This window comes from Xiphophorus maculatus, chromosome 6, assembly GCF_002775205.1.
Source record: "Xiphophorus maculatus strain JP 163 A chromosome 6, X_maculatus-5.0-male, whole genome shotgun sequence".
In the NCBI taxonomy this organism is placed as follows: domain Eukaryota; kingdom Metazoa; phylum Chordata; class Actinopteri; order Cyprinodontiformes; family Poeciliidae; genus Xiphophorus; species Xiphophorus maculatus.
Window position 1 is genome coordinate 20,836,495 of NC_036448.1, and position 16,646 is coordinate 20,853,140.

The 16,646-nt window shown below is 36.5% G+C and overlaps 1 protein-coding gene across 1 annotated transcript; it reads right to left on the minus strand.

The window, feature by feature from the left end:
* Positions 1-7,120: 7,120 nt before the first annotated feature.
* LOC102216936 (retinal homeobox protein Rx2-like) lies at positions 7,121-12,749 on the minus strand. Its single transcript, XM_005806280.2, has 4 exons — positions 12,531-12,749; positions 11,750-12,214; positions 9,101-9,357; positions 7,121-8,158 (listed from the first exon to the last, which is right to left on the minus strand). Exons 2-4 carry the CDS (start codon positions 12,039-12,041, stop codon positions 7,721-7,723), a joined length of 987 nt encoding a protein of 328 aa, XP_005806337.1. The 5' UTR covers positions 12,042-12,214; positions 12,531-12,749; the 3' UTR covers positions 7,121-7,720.
* Positions 12,750-16,646: the final 3,897 nt, after the last annotated feature.

The following is a 16,646-nucleotide window of genomic DNA, read 5'->3' on the forward strand; positions in this document are numbered from 1 at the left end:
TGAAATAGATCAGCCAGCAGGTGGCGTGAGAGAGCTCCAAAGTAAACTGGAAGAACCGATTATGCCATAAAACTTCAGTTTTCCTCTCTTTCTTTAGTTTGTGGAGGGAGAGAGCTACACGTGTTTTCATCATTAAAATCTGGTAACCTCAGGTTAAATGTTAGCTACAGCTTAGTAAGTTTTAAATCATTACAACTGAGGAAGTAAATCTTTCAGTGAAGGTATACTTTTAGGAGTTTAAGCTGCTGAGGTAAAACGGCATACATAAAAACAAATGAGACACGTTGGTACTAATTGTATTTTTACGTTGTTAATCCTTCTCCAGGACAAGGTGCACAGAATTAAATAATGAGGAATTTTTATTCAAATTCAATTCAAAAATACGTTTTTGATCACAAAGGGAAATTAAATGTTGTTGCAACTCATTAATCCAAAGTCTTCAAAGAGTTATTGTAGACAGTGATGGCCCTTGGCAGGAGATATTTTAGAGAAATTGTAAACCTAAATCTAGTATTAAACCTGGACACAACTGGTTTTGGAATAGATAAACAAGCTGACATTAAGCTTCTAGAAGAGTGTCCATAAAACCCTGACCTGATAGAAAATGTGAAGCGATATTATCTTTTTGTACTTACACTGCTTCTAAAAACAACCTAAGCTCTTAAAACTTAGAAGATTTTGGCAATAAGTTAATGTTTTATGGTGACTTGAAAATGATCTGTTTCAAAAAAACCTCAGAATGTAACATATAGGCACTCTGCCGTTACCTAGCAACCCCATGGAAGCCCAGCCTGTTACCTAGCAACCAAAGCAGAACTCGAGCACATTTGGCCAACTACAGTGGCTGCTGAAACAAAAAACAAGAGTTTTGCTGTTGATGTACTATCCAGAAACCACTTGATGCTTCTGCGTTTTAAAGATGTAAACGATGAGTTGGGGGGCGTGGCCATAAGCAGCCTGTTTGGATTTAAAGTTACAAGCTAGCAAAGCTAACATTTTGTTCTTAAAGGAGCGTAAAATAGGCAGAACTGATCAGACTAAAAATGTAATGAACATGTTTTGTATAGCCTTTAGGCCAATCCTAACAGAAAAGATGATTTGAGGACTCTCGAAGTTTAGTAGATGAACTTTAAAATCAGGGTCCAAACAGCCAATATAAATTAGCTCAACATTTTCTGTTAAAAATTTTTTCAAATATTGAGTCAGAATTATACCAGAACCTTGTTGGTTTTAACAAAAACCACGTGGCTAATTTTCAATTTGTTAACCAAACATTAGAGGTTGTGTGTATTTATTTGAGCCAGTATAATTTTTACACTGTTTGGATTAGAAAATACCCTCAGTAAATTCCTGCTTGCAAATTAATTAAAGTTTTTTGTTTTATAATGACACCTTTCAATTAAAAACAGCTTATGTACTCTCTTCATGTCACTGTTTCTAATGGTGACTGAAAACTTATGTTCACAATTAAGTTATCCAGAAACAAAGCTTGTTAAAATCAACATGTAAGTTTGACAAAATGTAACAAACTCTAGATTAAAACATTAGCAACTGTGTTTGGTGCCATGTGACTAAGTGGACAGCAAAAGAGGATGTTCTGCTTGAGTGGTGCGTCCATTTTCTAAAGGCGAACATTGCCGCAAAGACAAGCAACTGGCGCCAGCCATCAACCCCGCCGCCCCTCCCTCAGAGTGATCTGTAATTATGTCAAGAGGGGAAAATAGTGTCCCTTTGAAAAGTGTTCTTAATCAAACCCAATTAATTCCGCTCTTTTCCCTTATTATTTTCACCGTGGACCGCGTCCCGCTAGCCAGCCTGTTAACTAGAGCCTGGGCCCAGCAAAGGTCGTGCTAGGTCAACCAAGATAACATCATAATGCATGTAATTAATTACTAGCTGCAGTATGTCATGAGCGTATTCTGGGTGCAGTTTGCATGATATTCTCTGATTAATCATCTCAAATTATTCTACAAAGGCTCTCAAAGCTAAATTTTATGGGTGCATAAGATGATAAAAATAATTCTGTGGTAGAGAGATGATGTTTGCCAATTAAAACTCTGATGGACATTCATTTTATTCAACCAGAAATTAAGATAAGTTAAGAGACAAAATCTCCTCTGACATGGAGGTATTGTCAAGGTAAAAACAGAAAAATGAAATCAGTAAATACAAAATTAATCATGAACATGCTACACACTTTATTAAAGTTAAATAAATAAATTAAATCTAAGTATCTTCTAGGGATCATTTCTCACACTTTGAGCACAAAGTGTTTAAAAAATACTTTTACCTAGTTTGCCTATCTCTGTAAGTGCAAAGTTAGGCAAATTTATTTATTCAGGGATTAAAAATGTGTATTTTTTTCTTCTTTCAGTTTCAAGTTTGGTAGATTCAGCTGACTTCGTGACTGTTCGTAGATATACAGTATTTCCAGCGCTGCTGTGTTGTATAAAAATGGACCAAGGAGGTGGAAGAAGAGATGAAACTTGAGTTTTGATTTTTGTAAATAATTCATCCTGACTTTAGAAAATTGTTCCAAAAGTCGAGGAGAAAAAACCCACAATCAATAGCAGGAAAGGATAAAAACTTATATATTTAGGTGAATTATACCATTTACATGAGTACTAAAATTAATGTCAGTCTCTCTTTGAGCTTGAAAATGTTTTTTTATGGTAATTAATAATAATGTTATCTGGTAAAATTGTCAAATTGTCCCCTACTCTTATTTTTTCCAAGTACACATTTATAACTTTATCTATTTTCCGCCCCCAGCTATTTCAAAGCTGTGGATTCATTTGAGTATCTTAAACAGTTAAAATGTAGGAATAAGGAACTGAGTATGAACAAATCTCTACAAAGTTGAAAGACTTTCCTCCTTCCTAACACAAAGAGGGATATTTGAGCCACACAGGCTACTGGAGGGCAATTAGGGCTTAGCCCTTGTGGCCTCTGCAACCCGGCTGACTGGGCCCCCCGACGCCCCCGGTTGGGCCTGATGGAGTGGAGCTTCATCTGCCTAACGGGCTGGCAAGGCTCCACAGGTCTGAACGGACACAACAGGCTCCCATCAGGCCTGCTCTCCCTGTCATAGCTTACATTGGCCTATTGTCAACCCGTGCTTCAAGTCATTTTAGAGCCTCACTAATGGACGTGTGGAGAGAAGACAAAGTGCTTCACATGCAGCCTCTAAATAGATTAATTGCTGTGCAAGTAGAAAGTGAAAGCTGCTCTAAACCCAGGAAGATACTGAGAAATTGTGCAGAATTGTACAATTGATAATATGTGTGACGTTTATATTTTTTATGTGGAAGTTAATCTTAACTCATTGGCTTTTAATTCATCCATATTCAGGATTAGTTGTGTTACTTAAACTTATAATTAAACAAAATCTTACCAAGTATTTTTTGTCGTAGTTTCTACTGGAAATATCTTATTGCACTTGAAATAAGTCAAACTACTTTACAAGTAACTTTTCAGCAATATTTATTTAAAAAAAGTTCTGGATTTAGGTTTAATAATCTGCCAGTGGAACAAGACGTCTTAATTTATAATATAGGAAAAATGTCTTGTACTGGCAGATTATTTCACTTGTAACTCATACTTTTTCATGAATATTAAGGAAATATTGACTTAAAACAAGCTCCTATGTCTTGTTGAAAAGTAACTTGTAAGTTAATTTTGTCTTATTTCAAGTGTACTAAGAAATTTGCATGAGATAGAAAACAAAATACTTTTAGACAAAAAGATTTCATGTTGCTGCAGTGTTTATAGTTGGGAATATCATAACATAGGCTGCTTAGTTACATCCTGTTCTTATTTAAATTTAAATTAGCATTTCTAAAATTAAAGATATGAGCTTGAGTGAATCCACTTAACTTTGTTAGACTCCTATTTGAATTTAGTGAATGAAAATCCCATTGACATAATACTACAACATTATCAATAACAGTTTAAATTCAGATTAAATTCCCACATTGTTCTGCTTTTTCATCTTTTATGTATCATGACAGCGACATGAAAAATTATCAAAATACTTTAAGTCGGCAAAATTTTATCTATGTAATCAGACTTACAAAATTAATTATTGCTCTCAAAGATTTAGATTTAAAGTTATCTTTGTTCAACCAAGACGTTTGGAAACGACAAAGACATCTCAAAAGATTTATAGAAAAAGGCAAAAATGTTTTTATTTACATGTTGATATGTAAATAATTATTATTCTCAATAATTATTATAATTGCTAACTAATGTTTTGCTTGTTTCCACATTTTATTTTTACAGATGAGCTCACTCTAATCTTTAGTTTCTTCCACAGATTCCCTGTCAGATTTAAGTTGGGACTCTGAGACACTAAAAATATGAATCCTACTACTAGTAAAAACAAACAGAATTACTTTAAATATAAATCTACCAGTGGTGTGAATGTTTGTCTTACTTGTTTGTTGATTTTATGTTGTGGTTGATCTGAAACATTTGTTTCATAAAGATATTCAGGAAAACAAGCAAAAGCGTTTCAGTACCGCTAATTTTAAAAACAGCCAGGTGACATTGCAAGGATATACTGCTGTGTATAATTAATGGTAGAAACCCACATGTTAAAGCATGAAGCTGAATTTTTAAGAAGTTGGAGCCAACTTTCTTATAAATGAAAGTAAATGAGATGATTGCAGTACTTCCAGGAAGGATTTATTACAAATATGAGTAGCATATTTTACCACCAATAACCATAATCATCATAACAATAAAACAAATTGTCAAGTTTGTTTGAAAAGGACGATTTAATCTGGTTTTAAACAGGGTTTTTCAAGGGTAATTCAGGCCATTCTGTCTGTGGCTGAGAATCCAGGGTTAATCGCTTTAAAAGCAGTAATTAGGTGTTAAGAGGTATGCTTGTCTGTTTAAATTAGCCTCCAAATCAGATTACGCTCTGTGACTTCCGTTAACCTCGCTCATAAGAACTCAATGCTCTTCACAGGCCGTTTTAATTATTTAAATATAAATGCCAGGATTCCCTTTAAACCCATTCCTAAGTTAAAATTGAGTAAACGTTTCTACTCTTTATAGCCAGATGTACAACTCTGTGAAAAAGGATTTTTCCCCCTACTGATGTCTTAAGTTTTTGTTTCAGATCATCAAGCAAACATTAACATTGGACAAAGACGACCATAATGAGTCATTTATTAAGGGAAAAACTGTCCAAAAGTACCAGCAGAGCCATGTGTTTCCATCTACACATCAGCAAATTTACATTTTTTAAAAACCATCTTAAAAGAGCATAAAACTAAAGTAAAATTGAGGCAATTATGTCAGATTTTGTCATTTTCATTAAACTTTTGTAATGCATTACTTAAAGAAAATGGCCGTGATTCTTATCAGCCTAGAAACATTTACAAAGTCAGACTTTGGGACTCTGAGATCTATTATCCACAAATGAAGAAAACATAGAACAGGGATGAATGGCCCACCAAAACCAATCCGATAAGTCACAAAACAACCCAGAAAACATCGAAAGCACTGCTGGCCTCATTTCCAACCGTTAAGGTCATAGTTCAGGACTTAAAACATTTTGAAAAATGACTATCTTTAGCTTTCAAGGCAAAATCACCTGCTAACCAAAGAAAAGCCATAAAATAATTAGAACCCGGCTGTCAAACTCATTTTCATGTTGGACCATTTCAAAATCTTAATGTTCTTAAAGGGCCGGTTGTGCCAAAATGTATTGATAAAACCCATTAAACTGTTAAAATATCAATAAATAGCTTTTTGTTTCAGCATTCAGTGTTTTGTAAAATTAAATAATGTTTTATTTGAACATCTTTTCACACTGATCCGCCCATCCAGGATTTTGTGATTGTTTTTGTGGGGTTTTTTTGCAATCAAAATCATAGATTTTGTGGTGCTAATTTACAAATACTTTTTAAGGAAGCTTTACAATATTTGCGCTAATATAAGATGTTAAATGTTAAACTTTTTATTAATCGCCGTGTCGATCACGGACTACAACCTGACATCAAGTAAAGCTGAGGCAGCAGTCACTTAAACCAAATGCTTTTGGCCAATTTTGAGAAAGAATTGCAGTAAAACAAATTTGAAAGAAATGTGGGGATCTGTTGACTTTGTGTGAATTTTAATTGTAATTTGGATTCTAGAGAGCCACATAAAAACCTACGGCGGGCCAGATTTGGCCCCAGGGCCTCAGGTTTGCCCCATGTGGTCTAGATGATCCCCAAAATATGTGGGAAAATATTCTGCGGAGTGGAACCTTTTTGATCTGGTTACACCTGACATGAAACTAAAAGCATAACAGAATGATAATACCACACACAGAGTCAAACATGGCGGCAGTGCGGTGGCCTAGAGCTGATGTTGCTTTAGGATCCCCCTTTAATAGGACCATAAAATCTACTCTCTACTTTCTAGCCACTCCTCTTTGGGATTTCTACTAGAAATCTCCAAAAAGTGCAAGATATTAAGATCTCTGAACATATATGAGAACATAATACCCTTTCTGCATTCGCTCTACTGGCACCTCATCACTGCAAGAACTGAATACAAGAACTAATTTCCCCACAATATGTTCCCTGCTTTCAACACTCAAACCGACTCCATCTGTGCTGATGATAGCAATAAATAAATTACTTTTTATTAATGTCAAGAAAGATGAAGCACAATGACCCAAAGCAAATCAGCAAGTTGACATCAGAATGGCTCAAAAAGAACTAGATGGAAGTTTTGGAGCGGTATTTTGAAAATCCAGACTTGAATCTAATTGAGATGTTGTGGCATGGCACTCATACTCGAAAATGTTTCAATATATCTTCAATGAAACAACTTTGTAAAGAAGAGTAGTCTGAAATTTGTCCATAACCAGTTCTTATTAGCAATATGCTGACAAGGGTGGCACAAATAGTGATTTGTCCATGAAGGAAATACTTTTTAAGTTTAAAAATAAAACTGCTACCTGGAAACAAATTGTGTATTTACTCTGGTTGTCTTGGATATTAAAATAAGTTTGATGATCTGAAACATGCAAATAAGCGCCAAAACAAAAGAAATCTGCAACCTACAAACATTTTTTTGCAACATAATTTGTAAAAAACAAGATGTTTTTAATCCCGTAAAGCCTAGAGAAACAAAAAATATTACATCATTCAAAAACAGTGAAAACTTTACAGCTGTACAAAACCTTCAAAGCAGAATTTATTGGCCGTTAGTCCTCAAAAAGACATTTTTATATCAGGGTTTCTTGCAAGATCTTCACAGGCAGCTGTAGAAAGACCTTTAAACGTATGTTTTGAACAAACACCAAAACAAAATCAGAACACCATTTAGTTAAGACATCAAACATATATAAATTTGTTCAGATCTGTCAATAAAATCCATTAAAAAACTTAGCTACCTCTGACAAAATGGCTTTAAACTGCCTTTCTGTTCATATATCTGGATGCAAATACAGTCTAAAATAAAGACATGCACATTTATACCAGGACAAAAAGTGTCTAATTTGGGAATCCACACCTAAACATTGGGAGGCGCAAAACCAAAGTTTTACCAATCTCCTAAGAATTGGTCATATTCAAAGAAGACATTGAGAAGTTAATTTTTAAAGAGTTAGTTCTCTACATCTTTGGTTCCACACATCACTGTCAATGGTTTATGAATCAAAAAGCAGTCTGTAAACATTCACAAGAGAGAGATCCATTCACATTAGGCAGCAAAATCACATGTGCTGCCAAGTTTTATCCATTGACTGAATGTGCTCTTTAGCCTTCATCCTGAGCGCGGCGATGCTGGTGCTCCTGTCGTCCTCTATCGGGTACTTATCGTTGAAACTTGGTGGACACTGATATGGAGGTGGGCCCATGGCCTGCATGCCTTGGACCATGCCAGGTGGGCTGTTGAGGAAGCTGTGGCTGGAATAGGTGGGCTGCAGGGCCTGAGGCGACCCCATGAACCCTGGGATGGTGTGCATAGGCGTAGCACTGGAAATAGGCGAGCTCAGCCAGGGGTCGAGTGGCATCGGGTTGGCCACCTGGCCGACGTTGGGAGGCATGGGGGGCCGATTGAAGGATAACATTGGAGAGTCGTGGAGCTTCATGGTGCTGGTGTCCATCTTTTCTTGCCGTCTCCACTTTGCTCTTCGGTTCTGGAACCACACCTGGACAGAGAGTCAGAGAGACTGAATATTGAGGTTTTCATTGGACTTGCTGACATAATGATGCATTCACACCAGCCTGCTTAATTTGCTTTAGCTGAACTCTAGTTTATATGTCCGGAAAGTCTGGTTTTTGTTTGGGGAGGTGTGAATATGCAATCGAACTTTGATGCAGACCAAAAAAGAAAACTCTGGTCTGCCTAAAAACCTAGAGTTCATTTTGGTTGAAGTGAACTATGATGCGGTTCGAATGCAATGTGAATGCCAAGCTCCCCCCGAAAGTGGACTAAAGCGCAGGGCATTCTGGGTAAATACAACCAAATCAAATGCATGTGTCTAGTGCTAGCGGGAGAAATGGCTTGTGGTCTTACACCTAAGACAGAAAAGAAATCCTACAATCAGTAACATGTGATACCATTCTATTTTTGCTTACATTTCGTGAAAAAGGAAGTTGTGCTGAGCATCATCTTCAGACCTTTGTGTTGTTTTTCTCAGTGGTTCTTGGTTGAACTGGATTTTCAATTAGATTGGTTCGTTTTGACTCAGTGCAGTGTGAAAGCGAACCTCATCAGCTAAAAATGTAACAAATGTTGCAATTTTGGTGCCCAATGAAACTGAGTAAACCAGACTATAGATGTGAAAACACCTTTATAGACTGTGATCTTCAAGACACAACTTAACAACAGTGAGTAAAACAAAACAAAACAAAAGATAAAAACGAGCTCTTTAGTATCTGAATTCAATGTTCTTGATAGACCTCTGAGAAACAAAGTGGTTTGGTGGCAGTCACAGGAGATATTAGCCAAGATTACCATCAACTCTCAGCAAATGAGCATCATGCTAGTCATGTTCAGTGTTCCTTCAACATATAAAGAATTATTCAGCTTCCTAGCATCATCTAGGCTCTAACTAGGCATCCACTCAGTGATTTACTTCAGTCTTTACCTGAACGCGAACCTCAGGCAGATTGACTTTCATTGCCAATTCCTCCCGACTGTAGACGTCCGGGTAGTGGGACTTTTCGAAGGCTCGCTCCAGCTCATGGAGCTGGTAAGTAGTGAAGGTGGTACGATTTCTTCTGTGCTTCTTTTTAGCGTGCTCTTCCTCTTTAGTTCCATCTGGAGAGTCTTCAGCAACGTCCACCTCCTTGTGCAGGTTGCCTAGTTCTTCATCACACTTATCGTTGGAGAAAAGGTCAGACTCTAACATGAAAAAGGGTTTAATCATTAATATTTAGTGTTTCAGAAAGACACAGTATATCCAGTTTGATTTAAAAATCATCCATCTTTTATTTTCCTGAAATCCATGATCCCCATGTGGGCCTGGACCCAAATTGGTTTACTATAAAAAAAGTTAACAAAAACCAATTGTATATCACGTCTAGGACCAATATGGGTTGGGCTATTATCTCATAAAGTCTATAAGCCATCTGCCCATTTTTCATCCCACTATGAACATTTTTGAGTCCCATATGTATAATAAATAAGAACCAGAGGTGTGACAAAGATATCAGGCAAAATATTTTTTTTGTTTATTTTAGACAATAATTCAAGTTAGGATAGCATGTTTATAGCATAGAAGTAGCTTAGTTCACAAATATTTGGTTTTATAGTCATAATTCGCTCTCATTTTCAACTAAGTTGCAGACATTTTTTAAGTGTAGAAAATTCACTTAAAAAATAAATTAAATTGGACCCTTTAGGAGGCCTGTGGATGATCAGTATCATCTTGACAAGTCCCGTTTGTCTGATTAAATTACTCATTTTTACCCAGAAATGCAAAATTATCTTCCTATTATTAGATTTTTCAGCTTGCAGATATTTAATATGTGTCAAGCAAACATGAGTTTGATTGAATTAGAGTCAAAGCTATTTGTATGGTTCTGTGCTTTCAATCTTCTGTATTTAACAACATTTATTTAAATTGGGCTTGATATTAATTAAACTGATTTGTGTTTAATTGGATTTTAATTAAACCTGTACATTTGTAGTGGCAACTAACAAATTAATAAACAAGATTACACCTATAAAACCTTGAAAATTAAAGTTTTGATTTTGTTCCTGGTGTCCACATAAATTTTTTGATGAGTCAGCATACCGGCAGATGAGTCCCTTTAAGGGTTTTTGAACTCGAGGTATTTGGTGAGTCCAGCTGACATCAAGTCTTTCACTTAATTCAGTAATCCCGTAGTAACAGATGCTGCCTGTCAAACCTGCGAGCCTCCACTTCCTCTAATCTAACGAAGGAGTCTTCAGTTCACTTCTGCACAAGCAACAAGGCAAACAGTCAGATTCAACAAAACAGATTCAGATGTTCAAAATCAATTTCATGGACATATTTCGGTATATTAAACAAGCCTTTTGAGTTAGAAATAATCACTTTTTTGTTTAAAATATGGATTCAGAGCACAAAACCAAAGCCTAGAGACCAGAAGTGACCTCTTAGATTGCATGAAAAAAGGGTTTAACAAAAACAATACAATTCTACTTAAATAAAACTATACCATTTATTAAATTAAGGCAAACTGACAAATTAAAACAATGTTAGGATCTATGTATGTAACACTCAAGTGAAGCTGATTAGTAAACCAAAGCAACGGTTCTGCTAATTTTTATGGATAAGCATTGCTCTTAAACTTACTGACATTATTATTATTAATATGTTTATTCTATTTTCATTGCTACTTAAACTTCTTATATGTGTTTCATTTATTTTAAATCCCTCCTATCCCAACAGCTTGGTGGGTCTGGTTGCTGTGGAGTGTCAGCACAGATTTTCTCAAGGAAGAGAATAGAAAGTTTGCCTGCTGCTTAATAAATAAATAGATACAAAAATTAATAAACATATAAATTAACTGTTAAAATCTAAATGGATTTTGTTTTTGCACATTTCCAATGATCTACATGTCAAGATGAGTGAAACCAAAACATGTTTAAGCATTTCTAACTATTATTCAATATGGTCCCTACACCCATTTATGTTTATCAAGTTAAAACATATAACGGGAAACAGACAAACCATTTCTGCGATCTCTTCCTCTTCAACAAAGTTGGTGTTTTCCTCAAAAACTGGCAACATCGAGTCTTATTTCTGTTTTATGCCCTCTAGTGGAGGACCGAAGTACTACAGGAGGCATGTAGCAGTTTAAACAAAAGTCTTTGGCTCTTTTAATATGGAGTTTTTATGCATTTAAAGACATTTTTAGTGGTGGTTACAAAAGATTAAATGTAAAAAGTGACTATTGTTTTGAAAACGTGATCTTTAATCGAGTCATGTATTATATAATAACTTATGGAGCATTGAATGTTTTTACAGAAAAAGAGGAATGGGCATCATGTTTATGTTTTGATACTTCAGTCATGAACGTCTACTATAAATTCTTAATATTTAATTTCTAAATGCAATACTGTAACAATTAGAATATTTACACATTTTGTAAAAATAAGCATTTAAATCTTTAAAGTAAATATAAGTTATTTTGGAAGTAGGAAGAGTTAACAGTTTTTCTGATAGAAAGTTGGTATTTATTGTGTTTTAGAGGAAAATGATCAGACATTTTCGGGTCAGCAGCAGCGTCTTGCTGGATGGACTCACCATGGTAGGCAGCATGCTGGGAGCTGTCACCCAGTTCTGGTAGATGCCCGAATGGGTCTGTTTGGACCTGCTTTTCAGGATCCTGTGCATTTACTCTCGAGTCTTTCGGACTGTCCCCGCCTCCCACCGAGTGGAGCAAAGTCTCCTGGTCTTTAGTGAATCCCAGAATGACATCGATGCTGTGGACCCGACCTCCAGCGCTCGACCCGGCGCCTTTCCCCATGTCATAGTTGTCCACTATGCCGTGTCCGCTATCGTCCACTATCCCAAGGGTATCCATTGACAAATGCATCCGAGCCTTTCGGGTCTCCTTCAGTGTTCTTGGTTAAAAACAGTAAACGACTTCTGGCTGTTGTTGAACGCTCTTGTTCTAGTTCATGTGCAGGAAAACGGACGACGCCAAGAGTAAGGTGCTCCAAAGATCACTTCAACGATGAAAGCAGCAGAACTAACTTTCATCTTGGTCTGCAAAAGGGAAAAGACTATTTTCAGTGCCTCTTATAGACATTTACGTACACGATTTTTAGAAGAAGTTTAACAGTCACAGTTTATTTACTTAGTGACAAGTCATAACACTTGTAATTCCTTGCGAGATATGCTATCAGCAAATATTGGTTTGACAACAAACTGTTGAATTGTTCTTAAATTTAAAGTCAGCGTCCATATTTTAATGTCATTTCCAGTTTCTTCTGATCACTTCCATCTTTTAAGAGTTAAAGCAAATCATCTACATAGTGAAGAAGTTGTCAAAAAGCTTACAGGAAGTATTAGATAATCTTACCTTTAAGTTTCACTTTACTTCCCAGATAGTGTCCATGTTGTAGGCCATAAGTACACCAACAATATCTTCTGTATGCACTTGTTACTCCCAGTTAAGTCCTTCAAATCCCCTGCAAACAATTGCACGAAGGAACTAATGCTCGTGATCCATGCAGCAGCAGCAACAACATGTAATGTCTTTCTCTCCTGACAAAACTCTCCTTAACCACATGAGACACCAAAAAGCTGTCGGGGGGGAATGGTAGTAAAACCAGAGGCTTTAAGAGGTTTATTAATTGGAATCCTTCCCCTTTAAGAATGACTGACAGTTGTTTTCTGGTCAAGTAATTGCTCCAAATGTGTCCTGCTTTCAGCCCTCAGAGGGAGGCCATTGCTAATGAAGCCTCAACAAAACTTTCTTTCAAAAACTCTATTGTTCGGAAGATAATGGCTTGTGTTCGGTGGTTTTCTTTTTTTGATAATCCCTTCATTCTCAATAATGTTAGGGGGAAACAGACCCAGTCTCATACTGTTTGATGTTACAGGCATCTTCATTTTTAACCTCAAAATGGATGTTATGCAGCAAGTTATTATTCTATATCTTTACTTGACTTGTCATAGCTTCTGAAATCACATGCTAGCAACAAGTTATGTGCTTAATTCATGTTTTGCATAATTCTTTTGCATGTTCTTCTTCTTAAACTTAAAAAAGTATATATTTCAATAATTTATGTTTGTCAAGATTATGTAAAACGTCCACGTAGAGTTTAAAAGCCAGACTGTAGTTGTTCTTTCATTGTACAGCCTGTAAGTTTCTCCTTTGCCAGCTGGCAGAACCAAAGCTGCCGCTACAGTAGGTGTTGCAGAGATCAAGCCCGTCCTTAATGAGCCTAAAGACTTCACTAGGAGATTTCCTCTGACCTCACTCCCCCCACATGTAGATATATTTAGGAGCTCTTTGCACGTCATTAACAAAACCCCGACATGGAAAAATGGCACAGAATTTTTTTTTCTTCCAAACTGCATCCCCTTTCCTTACAAAAACATCATGACAACAATCAGGGTTTATTTATCTGTTTTTATTTATAGATGTACCTCTTTTTTATTTTACCGTACTCTTATTCTGGTGAAGTAACCCTGCACAGGTGACCAGTCTGAGCAGCTCAGAGGCAACCAGTGGATGCATGAATGCCTGCAGTCACTCCAACGGTTAATCAACCAATTAAACTAACCAATTAACTCATTATGCATACCTCTGGACTGCGACAGCATCAGGATGGAAAATTTACATCATCTAAGAAAAATTAAACAACCAATATTTTTTGTCAGTTTGTTTGTGTTTTGCTTAAACCAAAAATTAAAATCAAGTTCTCCTTGCACACTTCAAACACGTTGAGTACAACAAGCAATTATCGTTTCTACATTTTGTGACAGGAGCTGCCTAGGAAATGCATTAACATCTCAGAATCAGTGACATGTTTAAGCAGCTGAGCTGAGCTGAAATTTAAAAGCTAACAACTACTTAAAGGCCTGCCTCTGCTCTGCTGCAGCAGACTGGATGCAGGTTAAGTGGCTTTGCAGTGACCACGTTTTCTGGGTTGTTGGTGTTGCTTTCCAAGAACGTAGAGGTTGAAAAGCCTGATACTTTTGCCTTTGAACAAAAAGAAAGAACTACAAGATGCCAGCACAGCAGGGGATTTGAAACCAAACACATTTAAACCATATGGCAATCATAAAGAAAGTCAGCTATTTTTGAGTGTCTCTAAATGTGTCTCTTAACATCTTGTGGCAAAAAACTCCTTAAATTTTGCTTGTAAATAATTGTTTAATGAAATGGGTTTTTTTCTGAAGGAAGGACAAACTTAATAAAATAAATCTCTTAATAATTTCAGCACTATAAATCTGAGATAATTGTGCCTTGAATGCATTTTTATAAAACACCAGTTTTGATTTCCTAGGCAAAGTCATTCAATTGGTTTTAGTTTTTACAGAACCAGCAGGAGGAAACCAACTTTGGGCCCTGAGGTTCTGCGTCTCAGAGCCCATATTTATCACATATTTTATTATATGATGAAATATTTGTTTTTCATCTGTCAGTTTGAATCAAAACTTTCTGTGATATTTGAGTGGCACTTTAAGCTCCCATTCTTACCTTTAAAACTATAATCCAATCTTAAATCAAATCAAATAAATGTTCTTATCATGCATTACTCTTTAGCTTACTCCATCAATGACTAATATTTCCAATTAGCCCTGCGAGATGATTCTAATAGCACCCAAGTCATAGACAAGAGAAACTGATAATCATTTTATCACATTAATATATTAAAGCTGTCCCTCTTTGCTTGTTTCCCCATTATCCTAATTGAGTACAAATTGGTTAAGAGGGTGCAGCACAGCTATCAAGCGCCTTACTTTTATCAGATGACAATGTAAGTCCCTTAGATCCTATTAGGAAGAAAGCAGCTAATGTTTAAAGGCGCTGTGTCAGCTTACCAGGGGAAAGGGGGATGGTGAGCTGCAGAGGGAGGACAGGACACGACGGAAAGGGAGGGTTGGATCAAGTGGCGGTCCAGGAAAAACCCAAAGACAGTCTGCCACCAGCGGGATGGGTAATAATGACGGCTCAGCTTCATTCTTTACAAAACAGACAGAATTTAAAACCAAGAATCCAGTAGTAAGATATAATAACTCCTGCAATCCCTTCATAATCTGCATTTTCCTGTTGCTGCATCTAAATTTTGTCTGGTTACTAACAAGAACTGGTGTTTTATAATTTAATGAGACAATTCAAAATAAAGTGCAGCATAATTGTGATGTGTGAGGAAAACAAATGAATACTGAAGTCTACCAGCTTGTGAAGCAACTTAAACTCCATCAGATTGGATGTAGGATGTTTGTGGACCATCAATTTTTCAGTCTTGCCACAGATTCTTAGTTGGGGCTTTGACTGGGCCATTCTAGCACATGGATATTGCTTGAACCAATCATGGAGAAGCAGTATTCAGCATTCAGCTTCTATACACCACAAATCTGGAAAAAACAGCTTAAACACAGAGTTCATTTAAATCCAGACTTAAAACACACCTGTTCAGAATTGCTTTTGAAACATTATAAATGAAACGTTGATAAATATTCTGATATGTAACATCTTGTTTCAACATCTATGTTTCAGTTTTTGACTGTTTTCTATGACTGCATTTCTGTGTTTTTATGATGTTAATCACCTTGAAATGCCTTGTTGCAGAAATGATTGGCTGATCTGAGCCATTCTTTTTCAGCCACTAACAGGTTTTCTTGGAGTTTTCTCCTGTTTTTGGCTCTTTCCATCGTTCCATCGACTCTTCCAGCTTCCCTGTTGTGCTGAGAGCAGACGCATAGTGTGTGTGTGTGTGTGTGTGTGTGTGTGTGTGTGTGTGTGTGTGTGTGTGTGTGTGTGTGTGTGTGTGTGTGTGTGTGTGTGTGTGTGTGTGTGACTTTTTCTGTTGCTGCAGGGCAGGACTGATTGGTGCTGCTTCACCTGCTGCAGCTCATCTCCACTCATCATGAGGTTATATTCAGGGAAGGGCAGGACTGAGGAGGAATTGTTTTACAAGAATTTGTCCTCATTTGTCTTTTTTTGGTCCATATTATGCCTCTGGAAGTTGTTACTTACCTCTTTGTTTTTTCCTCTCTTTTCTTCAAATCTGAGCATCTGCTCTCATAAACAACTCAATAACTCGCCTTGTGGATGTCAAAAGATAAAATATAATAAGCAAGAGGCTGAACTGATAGGGCACATTGAAAATATATGAAAAATTATATTGTAAAGGTATAAAAAATGGCATGCTGAGATTAAAAGAACAATTTAAGTAAAAAAAATGAATACCTGTGTAGATTTAAAAGTTTATTGAGTTTTTTGGGAGCAGTGTTGGTTAGCTGCAGCTGAAATAGCATATCAGTGTAGAAAGTTAACTGAAATTATGACATCTTATCTGACCTTCTGCGTGTTTGCTGTGTCCGCTAAAGGGCTCAATGCCAAACTTTAAACGGGATTTTTCCCAGCAAGGTGAAGCCTGGAGGCAAATAGCTGGATTTTATTTTGGGCTGTCAGATTACAAACGTACATCCAGTATATTCAGATTTTATTTTTTTAATA